Genomic DNA, 16,887 nt, shown 5'->3' with positions numbered 1-16,887 from the left:
TCTCCTTTGACTTTAGATCTTTCAACTTTCCCGGTGCCTCATGGTGTATTCTACCTGCGAAGTAGTGTTGTCTCGTGGCTGTTAAAGGTCTTTGATGGTGAGGTTGTGACAACCTGCTCAAAAATCGATGAACGCCCAATGCGCTATGTCAGTGGTGGAAAACAAAATGAAGAAAAATAATACATAGATCCGGACCATAAGAGAATAACAGCAGATTTATATGGTATTTATCGTATGACCCAAGTCAAGCAAAATGTGCCTTTTAAAGCAAACAAGACACGTTAGAGATCCCTCCACTTCAGGATCTAGTGATGGCTACGCTACTTGTTTACCCAAAAATTAACCATTTGAAGATACAGAATTTACACTTGACAGCAGTGGTGGAAATACTTTAAGGTTCTCTGTGGAGTTTTTTTTTTACCTGTAGTAGTGCTATGGAGTTTTCTTTTCACAAGTGTGCCCTCATTTTGCTTTTCTCCTCCGCGTGAAAGGGGATGCACGTAGGCGGGTGACGCAATGCGCATTCCTGGCAATGCTTTTCCACTATTCCACTGAAATTCATCTCCAGTTGGTAAAGGGAAATCCTGCAACCTCTTAGCTCTTGAAACCTCTTGAAAAATATAAGGCAGCCAACCTTAAAAAAAAAAAAAAGAAGGCCGTTAGCCATGCTCCTCAAATGTTGACCTTTGGGAGATGTGTTTATCTGGCCACAACAAAAGCATTTGTGATGTGACCTGGACTCGTCTGCTGTGAGGCTCAACAGCATGAAGATATAACTAGAGTCTTGAAAGCAACCGTCAGCTTGTTGCGTAGCCGTACATCTGGAATATTTTACTAGGTATCAGGCCTATAACTCAGTATTGTTAAATATAAAACAAGATCAAGAGTCTACGGGTCAGCGGCTCCATGGGACTGTACTTAGGGACAGTTTTGATTTGAGCTAAATGCTAATGTTAGCATTAAGCTGATGTATAATCTTTACCACATACACCATCTTAGTTTAGTGTGTTAGAATGCTAACATTTGCTGATTAATGCGAAACACAAAGAACAGAGGCTGAAGGGAGTTTTATTTGTTTTGCAGGTATCGGGTCATAACCTGAAGTATTCAGTATTTCTTCAGACATTTCATTTCGAATGGCTAGTGTCCACCTCATGGTGCCGTTAGCGGAAAAGTCTCGGGATCACAGTACGGTTCATCCCCTGAGGACCATAAACGTCTGTGCAAAATTTCATGACACGTAATCTCTAATCTCATAGTTGTTGAAATATTTTAGTCGGGCCGGCTGACATTGCCATCCATGACACAAGCAAGTATGTAATTTCCCCTGGAAATAAGATTTGCAGAGACTCAACTTAGGGTCAAAACGATTTTGAGCTTGTAAAGTGATGTTCACAGATCATTTAAAGTTTTTAGTTTTACGTTTTAAAAAAATGTGCATGTGTAGAAAAGAAAAGAAGGAAAAGAGAGAAAGGGACAGAGAAGGACAAAAGCAGAAGAGAGAAGAAAAGAGACTGTGTGAAAAACACATCTGTGAACAAATGACATCAGCGGTGAGGTTACACAGAGACGCAGTGCCTCTGTCAACATCTGTGCACAGGTACAAAGCAGAAAAATGTGTGAAAACTCAGCGCTCAAAGTTCCCACACTGTGTGGGACACTGAAGTTACAAGTGCAGATTTGCACCCTGTCTTACCACACCTGATTCTGACTGGACAAATTTATCTTAAAAAAAGATGGTCACGGACAACACGTCGGCTCCCTTCGCATCGTTGATGCACGTGCTAAGAGCGGTGCTCCCACTGTTGTCAGCGGATGGTTGGGAAGCTTCCGACCACCTCGAAGGCTGTTATCAAAGGCAGGCTCTTCATGAATTTGGCTTTGCAGAACTATTGATCGAAATAAGTCAAAGGTAATACATCTTACAATATCCCAGATGGAATTATTTATACAGTTAAGGTATATTGTCCCCTCATCAACATTGTCAAGGACATCAGCCGGGGCTGCCATCTCTCACCGCTTCTTTTTCTTTCTAGCCTTCGAAACACTAGCTCAAGCAATTTGTCAACTTCCTCATGCAGCAACTGTGATACACAACAGAGTTTCGAAGTGTTAGGAGCTAGTCTGAGCATCAGGGATCCATGAAATCAATATCAAAACACGCAGCTCATTATTTTTAATTGGCCCCACCGTTTCAGTCTCTTACTGCTGGCTTACTGGCTTCTTTCTGCCAGCACATGCCGATGAACCACACCGTGAAACTCTAGGCCATGTTTTTTTTCCTTCTTTATGACTAATATGAGTAATATTAACACTTGTCTCAATGCACCTCTCGTGAGTCACTATATCACAAAGGATTATTTATTTGGCTGGTTCTTTTTTTTTTTTTTTTTGACTTACTGTTTTTCATGTCTGCAAAGTGTGGGAGGAATGTTCGCAAGGCCTTTCAGTGTGCATTGCACCAAGAATCACAATGGAACGCTTACAGTATTATTCACGATCTCTGCCAAATTTAACTGCTGAGTGCAAATCATTATGCGCCACGGAGCCTTGCACCGGCAGCTGTAACATGTTGCCGTTAGCCATGTTTAATTACTGCAATGTTGGCTGAGCTCAGCGGTTTATTTTTTTCCCATCTGGTAATCCAACGTGGGACCGGTACTTGTACACACTCTGGAGTTGTGTTTTTATTTAGCCCATTGTATTTCTGACTCCTTTAGTTCCCCAGAACTCTGTTGAGCGTTTTAGTGTCTTTTAACTCATTGTTTTGGTTTTATGGCTCTCAGCTTTACTGTTGTGGTTCCCTGTCGCTGTTCTCAACAAACTTTGTTGCCAGCAGCAGCACAGGGCTGTTAGTGGTAACAAAAGCTTTGATAATACACTACCTGTCCAGCACCAAAGGTGCACAGGGGAAGTCGGTGACTAGTTGGTGAACACAGTGGAGCATTTCAGCAGCATAACAGACAGATATTTCCCTCACATGTTGATGGAGACCAAGCCAGAGATGAAGGGAGAGTGAATATTTGACATATTTTGTTAGGCGTGTGGCCAGAAAGATGACTCCGAAGGAATGCTAGCGTCGCTCTCTGTCTGCTTGGTGTGTAAATACAGCAGGCAACTGTTTGCTAACATATTTACTTTATAGCTTGTTCTGGTGCCCCAGACCAGCCAGAGAAATAAATTAAGCTGCTTTAATTTATCTGTCTGCGGTGAACTGGTAACAGTTGTTAATGTACAAAATACCAAATTCATAGTCTGAGAACCATGAATGCCCCACCACACTGGCCCAGCACATGCACTCACAGGCTCACAGTGCCACACAACTTTGACATGGTGTAGTAAAACCTTGACTCTGACACCACCCTGTGGCCAGGTTTTACATTACCTTCACCATAACTGTCAAGCAGAAAAAATAAACTTGGGAGCTTGAATTTTACCAATCTAACAATGTATTTGTTCTTTATATTGAGAATTTCAGCCTCACAGAGCTGCTGCAGTGGCAGCAGACTCTTGTCTTGTTTTGCAGTTTGCTTATTTAGACCTGAGATGTAAATGAGACTTGCCCCAAACAACGGAGAAACAGATCTGCACAATATTGTTATAGAGTCTGTGCAAGTCTTGAGTTTCCATTGTCAATATGCTTTAATGAACGGTATTACTTATATTTTTGTGAAACTGTAGACCATAAAAGACTGTTGGCAATGATCAAATAAAGTAGATTCTGTTTTGAATGAGTGGAAAACCTTTTACTCTATTGTGTAATCTGTGATTCTCTGTATGTTGTGATCGTTCAGAAAGGCTTGGAAAGTGTTTTCTCTCTGAAGCAGGAACTCTTGCCACCAGAGGGCGACTCTCGGCCTCCCATTTGTGTCAGTGAGTGGAGCACCTGTATCACCCAAATGTTTGTACACTTACACATCATGAATAAGTATCAGGGACCTGTACTTTGTGTGCGAAAACTGTCATCACACAAGTAGCTTCATATCTGAATATTAACTGGAACACTCAACTGAACGCTGTCCCCTCCCTGTGGCTGTGGAAATCTGATGTTTTCACATCCCAGGTGACGAATAAAGACAGTAAAACGAGAGTTTTTTAAGATAAGATATGAGAGTGATGTACAGGAGTACGGTGTGGGGTTGGCTGCTCTGCAGCTGAGCTGAACTGAGACAAACAGTGAAGGATATATTTCTTTTTATTTGTAGATAAAGTGGAATATGGTGAAAAAAAAATAGATCAAAAGAGGCATGAACCCTTAATCAAGGAAGTGGGCAAAGCCTACTGCCTGTGCGGAGGTGTTGTACAAAGATTCATCTGCGATTTCAGATCTGCACAGCTTCGAGCAGGAAGTGTTTTTTTGAACACTTAACATCAGCCAGATTTCTCAGAGAGAAAATAATTTGTGCTGACTTCTTTTCAGAGGACAGAATGAATAAAACCTCTTGTGCTAAAATCAACATTGACTATGAACACAGATTCCTGCCTTCTCTTTACATCTTGGTATTCATCGTTGGTCTGGTAGCTAATGGATGGGGGTTGAAGTCTTTGCCGCAGAAATGGAAGAAACTGGGGCTCGTCAATGTGTTTGTTCTCAACCTGGGACTTGTAAATATTTTGTATCTGACCACGCTCCCATTTTTGATGGTGTACTACTTCATGAGGAGCAAGTGGATCTTCGGAGAAGCATTCTGCAAGATAACAAGATTCTCCTTCAACCTGAACCTATATGGCAGCATTGGATTCCTTACTTGTATAAGTGTGTACAGGTACCTGGCTATTGTCCATCCGCTGAGAGTGATGGGAAGAATAACTGTCACCCATTCTGTGACTATCTCAGTCATGGTTTGGCTGTTGGTGGGTGTTCAAAGTCTTCCAGACGTGTTCTACGCCAAAACCAAAAAAAAAGGAAAATGCTACCATACCACCTCTAAATCCTATGTTGAGGATTACCTGAAATACAGCCTTGGATGGACACTCACTGGGTTTTGTATCCCGTTCCTCATCAAGCTGGGCTGCTATGGACATGTGATTGTTGTTCTCTGCCGCAAAAACACCATTCACAAGGTACTGAAACAAAAATGCTTGAAGTTGTTGTTCATTTTGATCCTTCTCTTCTCCATTTGTTACATTCCCTATCATGTATTAAAGAACCTAAATCTGTGGTCAAGAGTTCTGACCAAACGGAAGATGTGCCACGAGTGGTCTAATGGAGTCTACATTGCTCATCAGATAAGTCGTGGCCTCGTGTGTCTGAACAGCGCTCTCAACCCTCTGGTTTACCTTCATGCGAATGAAGAAGGTCCTGCTCAGCTCAGACAGCTGCTCCAGCGAGCTCATCAGATGGTCAACCGCTTGTGTCTGCCAAACTCTGGTTCTGTGCCTGTGGCACAAACTGAAGATGAAGTTGAAGAAGAGTTAAGATTTTAATGTCAGTAGCTGCTCCTACAAGTTTGTCGTGCAGCCGTCGATCACAGCTAGTGGTGTACAATGTGGATGAAATTGTCAGTCATTCTATTAAGTGTTGTATTCTTTGCCTGGTTAGTGCTTTTTCTGTTTCCAGTTACATTTTTAATCTTTGTCACGTTTGTCATGATACAAGATGCTGTCAAATCTTCCAAATAAACAGGAAATTCAGGTATCCCCAGCTCTTGATGTCGCATCATTTACTGCCGGAACAGATTTCTCTAACACTCTTACCACTCCACAAACTCAAGTGTCCTATTCATGCTCCGTAAACAGGATTGTCAGTGTATTAGTTTCTCTGACTTTGACAAGCCTGCATCAACTGCAAATCACTGCTGAGGATGCAATTGCTGATAAAATTGTGGAGAAATCCTGCAAAAATCCCATGACTCAGATCCCTCACTAAAATAGCACAGACTTAATGAGCATGGCATTAGTTCAGGCAGAACACTGAAGCAGCGCTCGTTATGGCTGACTGGCATCAGTTAATTCATATACGGTTTCATTAACATTGGCTCATTCGCAGCTGTGCGGCCAGTAACATCCAGTCATCTTCGGTCCAATAGCGTGGCTCAACAAAATGTTTTTAAGTTTTTGGACAAGAGCTCTATAGCACAGAGGAATAAGATATATCAGGCTTTGGCAACACAAAATACTTAGTAGGATATATATATATATTATGTATACAATATATATATACATTGTTGGTTTTTGTCTTTTCACGGGATTTTACAGAACATAGAATGTCACCTGCCTTATCCTCCAATGGGCATGATCAGCATTCAGAGACTTGACAGATTTGTATCTTGATTTGTAGTTTTGTTGGACTTAGTTTATTGAGACCTGTGACCTGATAGTTTTCGTCCCATCTCTTCACATGGAACAGAGGAAGAACTATTTGTCGTTCACACCTTCAGAAGGAAACATAGTTAGATGCATCCTCTGGTAACATATCGAGCGACACCTCAAACCTCAAGATATCAGCATCTACCAGTGGAGAAGCAAGGCTGACAGTGCTTGAGCAGTTAAAGTTAAAAATACAGGTCAGTTAGAATAATACCGAAGTGGAGGCGATATCTCTCTCTCCTCAGAACAGCCTTCTGTCCCATGAAGGATATGATATTGCCTTTTTGCAATCAGCTTGTAATATTCTTTCGTGTTTTGGTCGTGGTGGTTGTGGGGGATTGGGGGGTGGCGGTGTGTGTGTGTGTGTGTGTGTGTGTGTGTGTGTGTGTGTGTGTGTGGGGGGCGTAGTTGGTTCTTCGGCTTTCCTTGCCCGTCTAAAATGCAGAACAATACTTGTGCATAGCACATTCATGTGTCAATGGTCATACAGGAATAGTAAGCACAATTTCCTTTTAATCGAATATCAACATTAGGAAACACTGAATATGTAGACAAATATATCACTGTTGCCTAAAATCCCTGTAACTCCAATTTTTTTGATCTCGATGTTTTTGATAAAGCTTATTAATTAATCTCCAGTGGGCTGAGGAAATACTATAATCTGAGACATGAAACCTAACCACCACTGAGTGGTGAAAACCTTTTGAAAACTCATTGAATGAGCTTAAAAAATGCATCAGGGGCACATATAAAACAGCTTGTTTCACTTTAGCTACGCACATTAGCATGTGAGAATCTCCACCTTTACACTTCAAAGTGAGACTGTGGTATTTGCGTTTCAGATGTATTAAAGGATAATTTTGGTTTATACCAGCCTGGATTTTATTTTCATAGTTTTGGTCATCATTTGATGACACAATTGCTGAGATCCGGGATCTGGGTGACATTGCCACAACAAAGCTCGTCGGTGCAAGAAAGACAAGCTCTGGAACAATCAGATAAACAACGGTTTCGGCAGTTTAAACCACTTTATTATAAGGCAAAATCAAAAGTAAGGGCACTCAAATGTTGTGCGCTCACAACTACAGTAAGTATGGTATGTCCAATATGAACAACAGCCTGTGTACTGTGATAGCTCTTTGCAACAGATTGTTAGGTAATAATTCTACAGTTTGCCATTAGTATCTCTTTTAAATCTATTTGGCAAGCCTTGGGGTTTGCCTTATCCTGACTGACCATGTGACACCTGATGTTCCTTGGAGCATTAGACCTACTGTTAGTGACGTTGCAACATTCCCATTATTTGGGTCATAATTTCAACGTTATTTGAAGTTTGAGCAAAAAGAGGACTATGACATGCCTCTGTAAGGGTTGTCACATAGCACAAAACCGCATAACAGTTTATCTCTTTCAGTCCATATGTTCATCAGGAAGCCTTCTTTAAAGAGGTATTACCTAAATGTCCTTAGCCATTCAAGACATTTAAGAGCATCTGTTATGTTATACGATGAAGACTGATAACAAGAAACACATCTTGTGTTGCGTCTTAGTTGTGTGTTTTCATAGATAATTCATTTTCCATGTGATAATAAATTAAAGGCGTCTTAGCAGGAAGTCCCTTAAGAACTAAAAGCCACAAATTCTTCTCACTTCTCATAAATCACCTTGCTCTCGCAGGAAACATTAAAAAACTCACAGAGAGAGTGAATGTACCAACTGCTGTCCACAGGACAATGAATAACACATCTTGTCCTCGTGTCAGCTTTGACTTTACAGGAAGATTCCTACCTCCTGTTTACATCTTAGTATTCATCGTTGGTCTGGTAGCTAATGGATGGGGGTTGAAGTCTTTGCTGCAGAACTGGAAGAAACTAAAGATCGTCAATGTGTTTGTTCTCAACCTGGGACTTGCAGATATTTTGTATCTGACCACGCTCCCATTTTTGATGGTGTACTACTTCATGAGGAGCAAGTGGATCTTCGGAGAAGCATTCTGCAAGATAACAAGATTCTCATTCAACCTGAACCTATATGGCAGCATTGGATTCCTTACTTGTATAAGTGTGTACAGGTACCTGGCTATTGTCCATCCGCTGAGAGTGATGGGAAGAATAACTGTCACCCATTCTGTGACTATCTCAGTCATGGTTTGGCTGTTGGTGGGTGTTCAAAGTCTTCCAGACGTGTTCTACGCCAAAACCAAAAAAAAAGGAAAATGCTACCATACCACCTCTAAATCCTATATTGAGGATTACCTGAAATACAGCCTTGGATGGACACTCACTGGGTTTTGTATCCCGTTCCTCATCACGCTGGGCTGCTATGGACATGTGATTGTTGTTCTCTGCCGCAAAAACACCATTCACAAGGTACTGAAACAAAAATGCTTGAAGTTGTTGTTCATTTTGATCCTTCTCTTCTCCATTTGTTACATTCCCTATCATGTATTAAAGAACCTAAATCTGTGGTCAAGAGTTCTGACCAAACGGAAGATGTGCCACGAGTGGTCTAATGGAGTCTACATTGCTCATCAGATAAGTCGTGGCCTCGTGTGTCTGAACAGCGCTCTCAACCCTCTGGTTTACCTTCATGCAAATGAAGAAGGTCCTGCTCAGCTCAGACAGCTGCTCCAGCGAGCTCATCAGATGGTCAACCGCTTGTGTCTGCCAAACTCTGGTTCTGTGCCTGTGGCACAAACTGAAGATGAAGTTGAAGAAGAGTTAAGATTTTAATGTCAGTAGCTGCTCCTACAAGTTTGTCGTGCAGCCGTCGATCACAGCTAGTGGTGTACAATGTGGATGAAATTGTCAGTCATTCTATTAAGTGTTGCATTCTTTGCCTGGTTAGTGCTTTTTCTGTTTCCAGTTACATTTTTAATCTTTGTCACGTTTGTCATGATACAAGATGCTGTCAAATCTTCCAAATAAACAGGAAATTCAGGTATACCCAGCTCTTGATGTCGCATCATTTACTGCCGGAACAGATTTCTCTAACACTCTTACCACTCCACAAACCCAAGTGTCCTATTCATGCTCCGTAAACAGGATTGTCAGTGTATTAGTTTCTCTGACTTTGACAAGCCTGCATCAACTGCAAATCACTGCTGAGGATGCAATTGCTGATAAAATTGTGGAGAAATCCTGCAAAAATCCCATGACTCAGATCCCTCACTAAAATAGCACAGACTTAATGAGCATGGCATTAGTTCAGGCAGAACACTGAAGCAGCGCTCGTTATGGCTGACTGGCATCAGTTAATTCATATACGGTTTCATTAACATTGGCTCATTCGCAGCTGTGCGGCCAGTAACATCCAGTCATCTTCGGTCCAATAGCGTGGCTCAACAAAATGTTTTTAAGTTTTTGGACAAGAGCTCTATAGCAAAGAGGAATAAGATATATCAGGCTTTGGCAACACAAAATACTTAGTAGGATATATATATATATATATTATGTATACAATATATATATACATTGTTGGTTTTTGTCTTTTCACGGGATTTTACAGAACATAGAATGTCACCTGCCTTATCCTCCAATGGACATGATCAGCATTCAGAGACTTGACAGATTTGTATCTTGATTTGTAGTTTTGTTGGACTTAGTTTATTGAGACCTGTGACCTGATAGTTTTCGTCCCATCTCTTCACATGGAACAGAGGAAGAACTATTTGTCGTTCACACCTTCAGAAGGAAACATAGTTAGATGCATCCTCTGGTAACATATCGAGCGACACCTCAAACCTCAAGATATCAGCATCTACCAGTGGAGAAGCAAGGCTGACAGTGCTTGAGCAGTTAAAGTTAAAAATACAGGTCAGTTAGAATAATACCGAAGTGGAGGCGATATCTCTCTCTCCTCAGAACAGCCTTCTGTCCCATGAAGGATCTGATATTGCCTTTTTGCAATCAGCTTGTAATATTCTTTTGTGTTTTGGTCGTGGTGGTTGTGGGGGATTGGGGGGTGTGTGTGTGTGTGTGTGTGTGTGTGTGTGTGTGTGGGGGGCGTAGTTGGTTCTTCGGCTTTCCTTGCCCGTCTAAAATGCAGAACAATACTTGTGCATAGCACATTCATGTGTCAATGGTCATACAGGAATAGTAAGCACAATTTCCTTTTAATCGAATATCAACATTAGGAAACACTGAATATGTAGACAAATATATCACTGTTGCCTAAAATCCCTGTAACTCCAATTTTTTTGATCTCGATGTTTTTGATAAAGTTTATTAATTAATCTCCAGTGGGCTGAGGAAATACTATAATCTGAGACATGAAACCTAACCACCACTGAGTGGTGAAAACCTTTTGAAAACTCATTGAATGAGCTTAAAAAATGCATCAGGGGCACATATAAAACAGCTTGTTTCACTTTAGCTACGCACATTAGCATGTGAGAATCTCCACCTTTACACTTCAAAGTGAGACTGTGGTATTTGCGTTTCAGATGTATTAAAGGATAATTTTGGTTTATACCAGCCTGGATTTTATTTTCATAGTTTTGGTCATCATTTGATGACACAATCGCTGAGATCCGGGATCTGGGTGACATTGCCACAACAAAGCTCGTCGGTGCAAGAAAGACAAGCTCTGGAACAATCAGATAAACAACGGTTTCGGCAGTTTAAACCACTTTATTATAAGGCAAAATCAAAAGTAAGGGCACTCAAATGTTGTGCGCTCACAACTACAGTAAGTATGGTATGTCCAATATGAACAACAGCCTGTGTACTGTGATAGCTCTTTGCAACAGATTGTTAGGTAATAATTCTACAGTTCGCTATTAGTATCTCTTTTAAATCTATTTGGCAAGCCTTGGGGTTTGCCTTATCCTGACTGACCATGTGACACCTGATGTTCCTTGGAGCATTAGACCTACTGTTAGTGACGTTGCAACATTCCCATTATTTGGGTCATAATTTCAACGTTATTTGAAGTTCGAGCAAAAAGAGGACTATGACATGCCTCTGTAAGGGTTGTCACATAGCACAAAACCGCATAACAGTTTATCTCTTTCAGTCCATATGTTCATCAGGAAGCCTTCTTTAAAGAGGTATTACCTAAATGTCCTTAGCCATTCAAGACATTTAAGAGCATCTGTTATGTTATACGATGAAGACTGATAACAAGAAACACCTCTTGTGTTGCGTCTTAGTTGTGTGTTTTCATAGATAATTCATTTTCCATGTGATAATAAATTAAAGGCGTCTTAGCAGGAAGTCCCTTAAGAACTAAAAGCCACAAATTCTTCTCACTTCTCATAAATCACCTTGCTCTCGCAGGAAACATTAAAAAACTCACAGAGAGAGTGAATGTACCAACTGCTGTCCACAGGACAATGAATAACACATCTTGTCCTCGTGTCAGCTTTGTCTTTACAGAAAGATTCCTACCTCCTGTTTACATCTTAGTATTCATCGTTGGTCTGGTAGCTAATGGATGGGGGTTGAAGTCTTTGCTGCAGAACTGGAAGAAACTAAAGATCGTCAATGTGTTTGTTCTCAACCTGGGACTTGCAGACATTTTGTATCTGACCACGCTCCCATTTTTGATGGTGTACTACTTCATGAAGAGCGAGTGGATCTTCGGAGAAGCATTCTGCAAGATAACAAGATTCTCATTCAACCTGAACTTATATGGCAGCATTGGATTCCTTACTTGTATAAGTGTGTACCGGTACCTGGCTATTGTCCATCCGCTGAGAGTGATGGGAAGAATAACTGTCACCCATTCTGTGACTATCTCAGTCATGGTTTGGCTGTTGGTGGGTGCTCAAAGTCTTCCAGACGTGTTCTACGCCAAAACGTTTGGAAACGAGTCTAAGACATGCTACGAGTCCACCAGTGATATGTTTGTTGAGGATTACCTGAAATACAGCCTTGGATGGACACTCACTGGGTTTTGTATCCCATTCCTCCTCACACTGGGCTGCTATGGACAAATGGCTGTAGTTTTATGGACAATGAAGAGGAGTGACAAGGTACTGAAACAAAAATGCTTGAAGTTGTTGTTCATTTTGATCCTTCTCTTCTCCATTTGTTACATTCCCTATCATGTATTAAAGAACCTAAATCTGTGGTCAAGAGTTCTGACCAAACGGAAGATGTGCCACGAGTGGTCTAATGGAGTCTACATTGCTCATCAGATAAGTCGTGGCCTCGTGTGTCTGAACAGCGCTCTCAACCCTCTGGTTTACCTTCATGCGAATGAAGAAGGTCCTGCTCAGCTCAGACAGCTGCTCCAGCGAGCTCATCAGATGGTCAACCGCTTGTGTCTGCCAAACTCTGGTTCTGTGCCTGTGGCACAAACTGAAGATGAAGTTTAACACACGTGAACTTGTTTAATGGTAATTCTGTGAAAATAAATTGTAATTCAACCAGAATATAATTGTGCCCCTTCTAAGAATTATTAAATATTTTCCCAACATAATTTTTACAAAGAAATTCTTTCTTTCTTATGTGTATTTGCAGGTTGTGTATGTATAAGAATAAATCCTTAGTTGTTTTCATAAACAATAAATTGTTACCGGCCCTACGGTTTTTATATTTGTGACTTTTGTAATCCTAGGCATTGCTATGTAAAAATTAATGATTAACTAAAGGGAAAAATAACATTTTAAAGGTAACTCACGATGCACTTTAATCATCATATGTGAAATTTACTAAGAACCTTTTTTGAGATGTTGAATTTGTTCTTTCAGTTATTTTATTTATTTATTTATTTATTTGCAAAAGTACAGTTCAATAATTTGAACATGTTATGGACATTAAAGAATTTGAATTTCCAACAAATGCCAACTAATATTTTCATTTAAATCCTATATAGTATGCGGTTCCCTTGTTAGGGATTAGTTCGTTTCGGGCCCAAAATCAAACACAAACACAACAAAATGGATGAGTATGCTGGGTTTATTTAGATATAAACAGAATGGTTGAGATGAGGGAGATTGAGGCAGGCTTTGGCAGAGATCGGGCAGGCTGGAGAGTGCGCTGGGTGGCTGAGGCCAGCTGAGACAGATGGTTCTCAGGCTGGAGTGTGAAAGAGCTGGAAGATTAGCTGAGATGACACGGGCAGAGGAGCAGACACTGGGGACCCAAGGCACAGGAGAAAAACTTAACTATGCTTACAAGGAGAAACATGGGAAATAGCTCTCGTATTCAGGATACTGAGCGGGGGAAAGAGAGAGTGATTACCACTGAATCGGGCAGAACAATCTGGCGGTGAGTGGAAGAAGAGCCATGGTTCTTGTTACTGCAAATGGGGTGAGACAGTTGGAGACAGGGGTGTAGTTGAACCAGGAGCCAGGTCAGGGAAAGTCGCGCCCACGACACACGACACACTTGCGTACACAGAAACGGACAGGGAAGGTAGAGACACGACGGAGACAGGGAAACACAAGGAAAAAGCTGGAGTCACAGCTGGAGCCGTGACATCCCTTTTGGTATTCTGTAGTGTCTGTGCATTACTGCTCTGTTTTATCTCACTCTTAAAGTCTCACGCTTTATTTGTCATCAAGGTATCTATTCACTCTCAGACTTGGATGTGGACTTCTTGGTCCATATGAAACGTTTAATACAGGAAACCCAAAATAATGCAATGATTAGGAGACCGAATGCTAAAAAAACTGTTATCACATCTAGTTAGTGATAGGCATACCATGGCATCTTATATGACTCAGTGCGCAGATGTGCTGCACCCTTGTGCCTTACGATGTAGTCCATCCAGAAAGAGGCACTCTCTATGGGTTTTACTGGTTTGTCGTGATGAAGCTGTGACAGTTTGAGCATATTCTGTTTGTAGGGCTTTTCTGGGTCTAGAATACTCTTCAGAGCACTTGTCAGAGACTCAACATCCAAAGTTGCCACTTCAACACTCTCAGCTACACCCCGCACCTTGACACGCACCATGTTGTCTTACTGGTCAAAGATGAGAGGAATGCCCCGAACTGGGACACCATGGTAGATGGCCTCGTAAAATGCCGTTAGTACCCCCATGCGTGACAAAAGCCTTGGTTTTAGGGTGACCTAGTATAATAATTTTGAAGTAACCATTCAACCAGCATGGTGTTGTTTCAAGGGAGGCAGGTCTTTTCCCCAAGTGTCTCCATAAGACTTTCCGAGGGAGGTTGGCAATTGCTGAGGCGATGATATCACAAGTCGCTCAGCAGGCTCCCCAGAGACATGACGACCACCCCATGTTCACCAGAACTCTGCACAAATTCTTCTAAATCTGACGGAAGAGGCCTGCAGGGCCTTCCCTGGAACCCTCCGGTGTAGACGACATTGGGCATGGTGGTCCGAGGGAACTCGAATGTAAAGTCGACCCACGTTAGCCAGAGATCTGCTCCCTGGATGAGAGACATGATGCTGACATCATGTCCAAAATATTGATCACACACAGCCTGGTAAGGTGGATTTGAGACATAGTAGTGCAAGTAAGACATCATGTTATGAATGATTATATTATTGATTCTTTAAAAGACGTCCATCTTGTTAGTGTAACTGGAGAACAATTCGGGGATGTAGGACAAAGGAGAGGGAGCAATGGCAATGTGTGCCTCACCGTTGAGAAGCCAGCGCACATTGAAAACCAAAGCAAGCTGGAGATAGTGTGCCACCAGAACGCCACCTGGAAATGCAGGGTCAGTCAGACAAAGGTCATATCCAGTTTCCCTCAGCTCCTTAACCAGCGTCTTATTCTCAAAGATGCTGATGACCCGTTTTGCCATAAGTGGTTCTCCTCTAGCATGTTGAAAAGGTTCTTATAAAAGTCCAGAAAGGCCCAAAGTGAGCCTTTATTCCGACGTATCTCTATGAGTTCTTCAAGAAAGAGTTCATTAAGGCTTGTCTCTCTATGTTTTGGGCCTGCTCCTGGGTGACGGCGATGGACATTTAAAGGGGTGAGGTTTTGGAAATGTACCAGCCGGTGGAGAAACGCAGCACCGTGATCTGATGGCCCCGAGAATGAAGCGCCTCCCCCAGGATTTTCATGTTCAGCCAGTGGCTCCCATCTACGGGGAAAACCAGAACTTTTCCACCATCGGCCCGGGAGAACAGAGTTGCTGAAAACAGCAGGATGAATGCCAGAGCTGGATATGAACACATCACTGTAGAAGAGACAGAGAACTTACTGAACAAATATCTGCAATTCAAAACAGTGCTTTTAATGTAGAAAAACCCTGCACATTATCTCCCATATCATCACCTTAAAAAGTTGTAGTTAATGTTTTAGCAAACAAATGCCCAATTACACATCCACCAAGCATGGAGCAATGCATTCATTTGGAGTAATGTTTTTGGCCATCTGACAAATATTTATATATTATACGCTCTCTTAAAAAGCTGCACCTATTTTATGTGTGGGTTTCCCATCAGCGTCGTTGTGAGATATGCGCACACGCCGTCGAATTAAACTGGAATGACTGAGAGATTATTTGAGAAGTTTTAGTTCAACAAACTGCACGAATCATTAAAATAATGGGTGGAAAATGTTCACTATCCACAAATGAAAACTCTCTGTCAGCTCAGCTCACGGTGCATTATTATGTATTGGCTCACTTGGTCTGAAAGTTTTTATCTGCCTTTAAAAATTGTCCCCACATGTTAAATTGCAATTTAGGGCACAAGCACATGCGGTCATAGAAGTCAGTACAGAGGATATAGCAAAACCACAGCCTAGATGCACTATCTGACTGAGCTGCAGTGTAGATTCAGCTAGATAGGTCAAGATGAAATGTCAAGCCAAGAGAGTAACGGAAAGCCTGTAGTTTTAAATAATCTTGCTGAACAAACGAAAGTGTTATTAGCAGCGGTAGTTTGTCACAGTAAAGATGCAAAGTCTTGTATAATGAAACAACAGGCTGCTCTGCAGTCCTGTTTCTGTAATGAGACTGTGGTGTTGTGGAATGCCTCTGAATAATCCTTACATAGGAAACACAATGAAAAACTTAGCACACAGGCAGCAGCGCACAGTTAGTAAAATCAATCCTCACCTCAACCTTCTGCAACCGCAGACTCTGTGACTTCTCGTCCCTTTCTGCTAATCCCCTTTTTGCCGCTGTTTTGCTTCTCTGCCCAAAACACCATTCGGATATCAAATTAACTCACTTGTGGAATTTTTACAGAAATATTAAAATGGCGTTTAAGTACCAACAGTGGTAATGCAAAGATAAATTCCTCCATCTCTCCTACATACACATACTCATCAAGAGTGAGGAAAAAACAGAGTTAATTTGTTACAATGCTGTTTTAAAACAGTGGTTCTTTATCCAGGACTGCAGAGATGTTTTGGTATCTTAGTTTCTCAGTAAACAATGTATGCTCCCCATGAGTCTGTGGATGACCTTTGAGTCAGTTCATTAGTTCATCAGGTTGCACAGCGAGGCAACACTTTGCACCGTTGTTTATTCTTTTCCCCACTGAGTGGCTATACGCTGTTTCGCCCTGGATGATACAAAGGCAAATCAAGTTTATCTTAAATCTTGACACTTTCTGGACACAAGAAAGAGACACGTGGACAAACTCACACAGAGAGACTACAGATAAGATCTGTGTTGTTTTAACCCCGAAGGTTTGCAACTAT

At 41.5% G+C, this 16,887-nt stretch overlaps 3 protein-coding genes and 1 pseudogene across 3 annotated transcripts; 3 read left to right on the top strand and 1 right to left on the bottom strand.

Annotated features, from left to right (window-relative positions):
- The first annotated feature begins 4,413 nt into the window (after positions 1 to 4,413).
- LOC120803980 (P2Y purinoceptor 1-like) lies at positions 4,414 to 5,544 on the top strand. The gene has a single exon (XM_040153065.1). The coding sequence runs from the start codon at positions 4,429 to 4,431 to the stop codon at positions 5,425 to 5,427; it is 999 nt and encodes a 332-aa protein (XP_040008999.1). The 5' UTR covers positions 4,414 to 4,428; the 3' UTR covers positions 5,428 to 5,544.
- A 2,384-nt stretch (positions 5,545 to 7,928) lies between these two features.
- LOC120803976 (P2Y purinoceptor 1-like) lies at positions 7,929 to 9,101 on the top strand. The gene has a single exon (XM_040153062.1). It carries the CDS (start codon positions 8,043 to 8,045, stop codon positions 9,039 to 9,041), a length of 999 nt encoding a protein of 332 aa, XP_040008996.1. The 5' UTR covers positions 7,929 to 8,042; the 3' UTR covers positions 9,042 to 9,101.
- A 2,543-nt stretch (positions 9,102 to 11,644) lies between these two features.
- Positions 11,645 to 12,631, top strand: LOC120803978 (P2Y purinoceptor 1-like). The gene has a single exon (XM_040153063.1). The coding sequence runs from the start codon at positions 11,645 to 11,647 to the stop codon at positions 12,629 to 12,631; it is 987 nt and encodes a 328-aa protein (XP_040008997.1).
- Positions 12,632 to 13,826: 1,195 nt separating this feature from the next.
- Positions 13,827 to 15,410, bottom strand: LOC120803363 (annotated as a pseudogene).
- Positions 15,411 to 16,887: the final 1,477 nt, after the last annotated feature.

Source organism: Xiphias gladius, chromosome 18 (genome assembly GCF_016859285.1).
Source record: "Xiphias gladius isolate SHS-SW01 ecotype Sanya breed wild chromosome 18, ASM1685928v1, whole genome shotgun sequence".
Lineage (NCBI taxonomy): Eukaryota > Metazoa > Chordata > Actinopteri > Istiophoriformes > Xiphiidae > Xiphias > Xiphias gladius.
The sequence above is the reverse complement of the archived record's forward strand: the minus strand, read 5'-3'. Positions and strand labels throughout refer to the sequence as shown.

Coding starts and splice junctions, on each gene's coding strand:
- LOC120803980 (XM_040153065.1), top strand. CDS start 4,429: ATGAATAAAACCTCTTGTGCTAAAATCAACATTGACTATGAACACAGA.
- LOC120803976 (XM_040153062.1), top strand. CDS start 8,043: ATGAATAACACATCTTGTCCTCGTGTCAGCTTTGACTTTACAGGAAGA.
- LOC120803978 (XM_040153063.1), top strand. CDS start 11,645: ATGAATAACACATCTTGTCCTCGTGTCAGCTTTGTCTTTACAGAAAGA.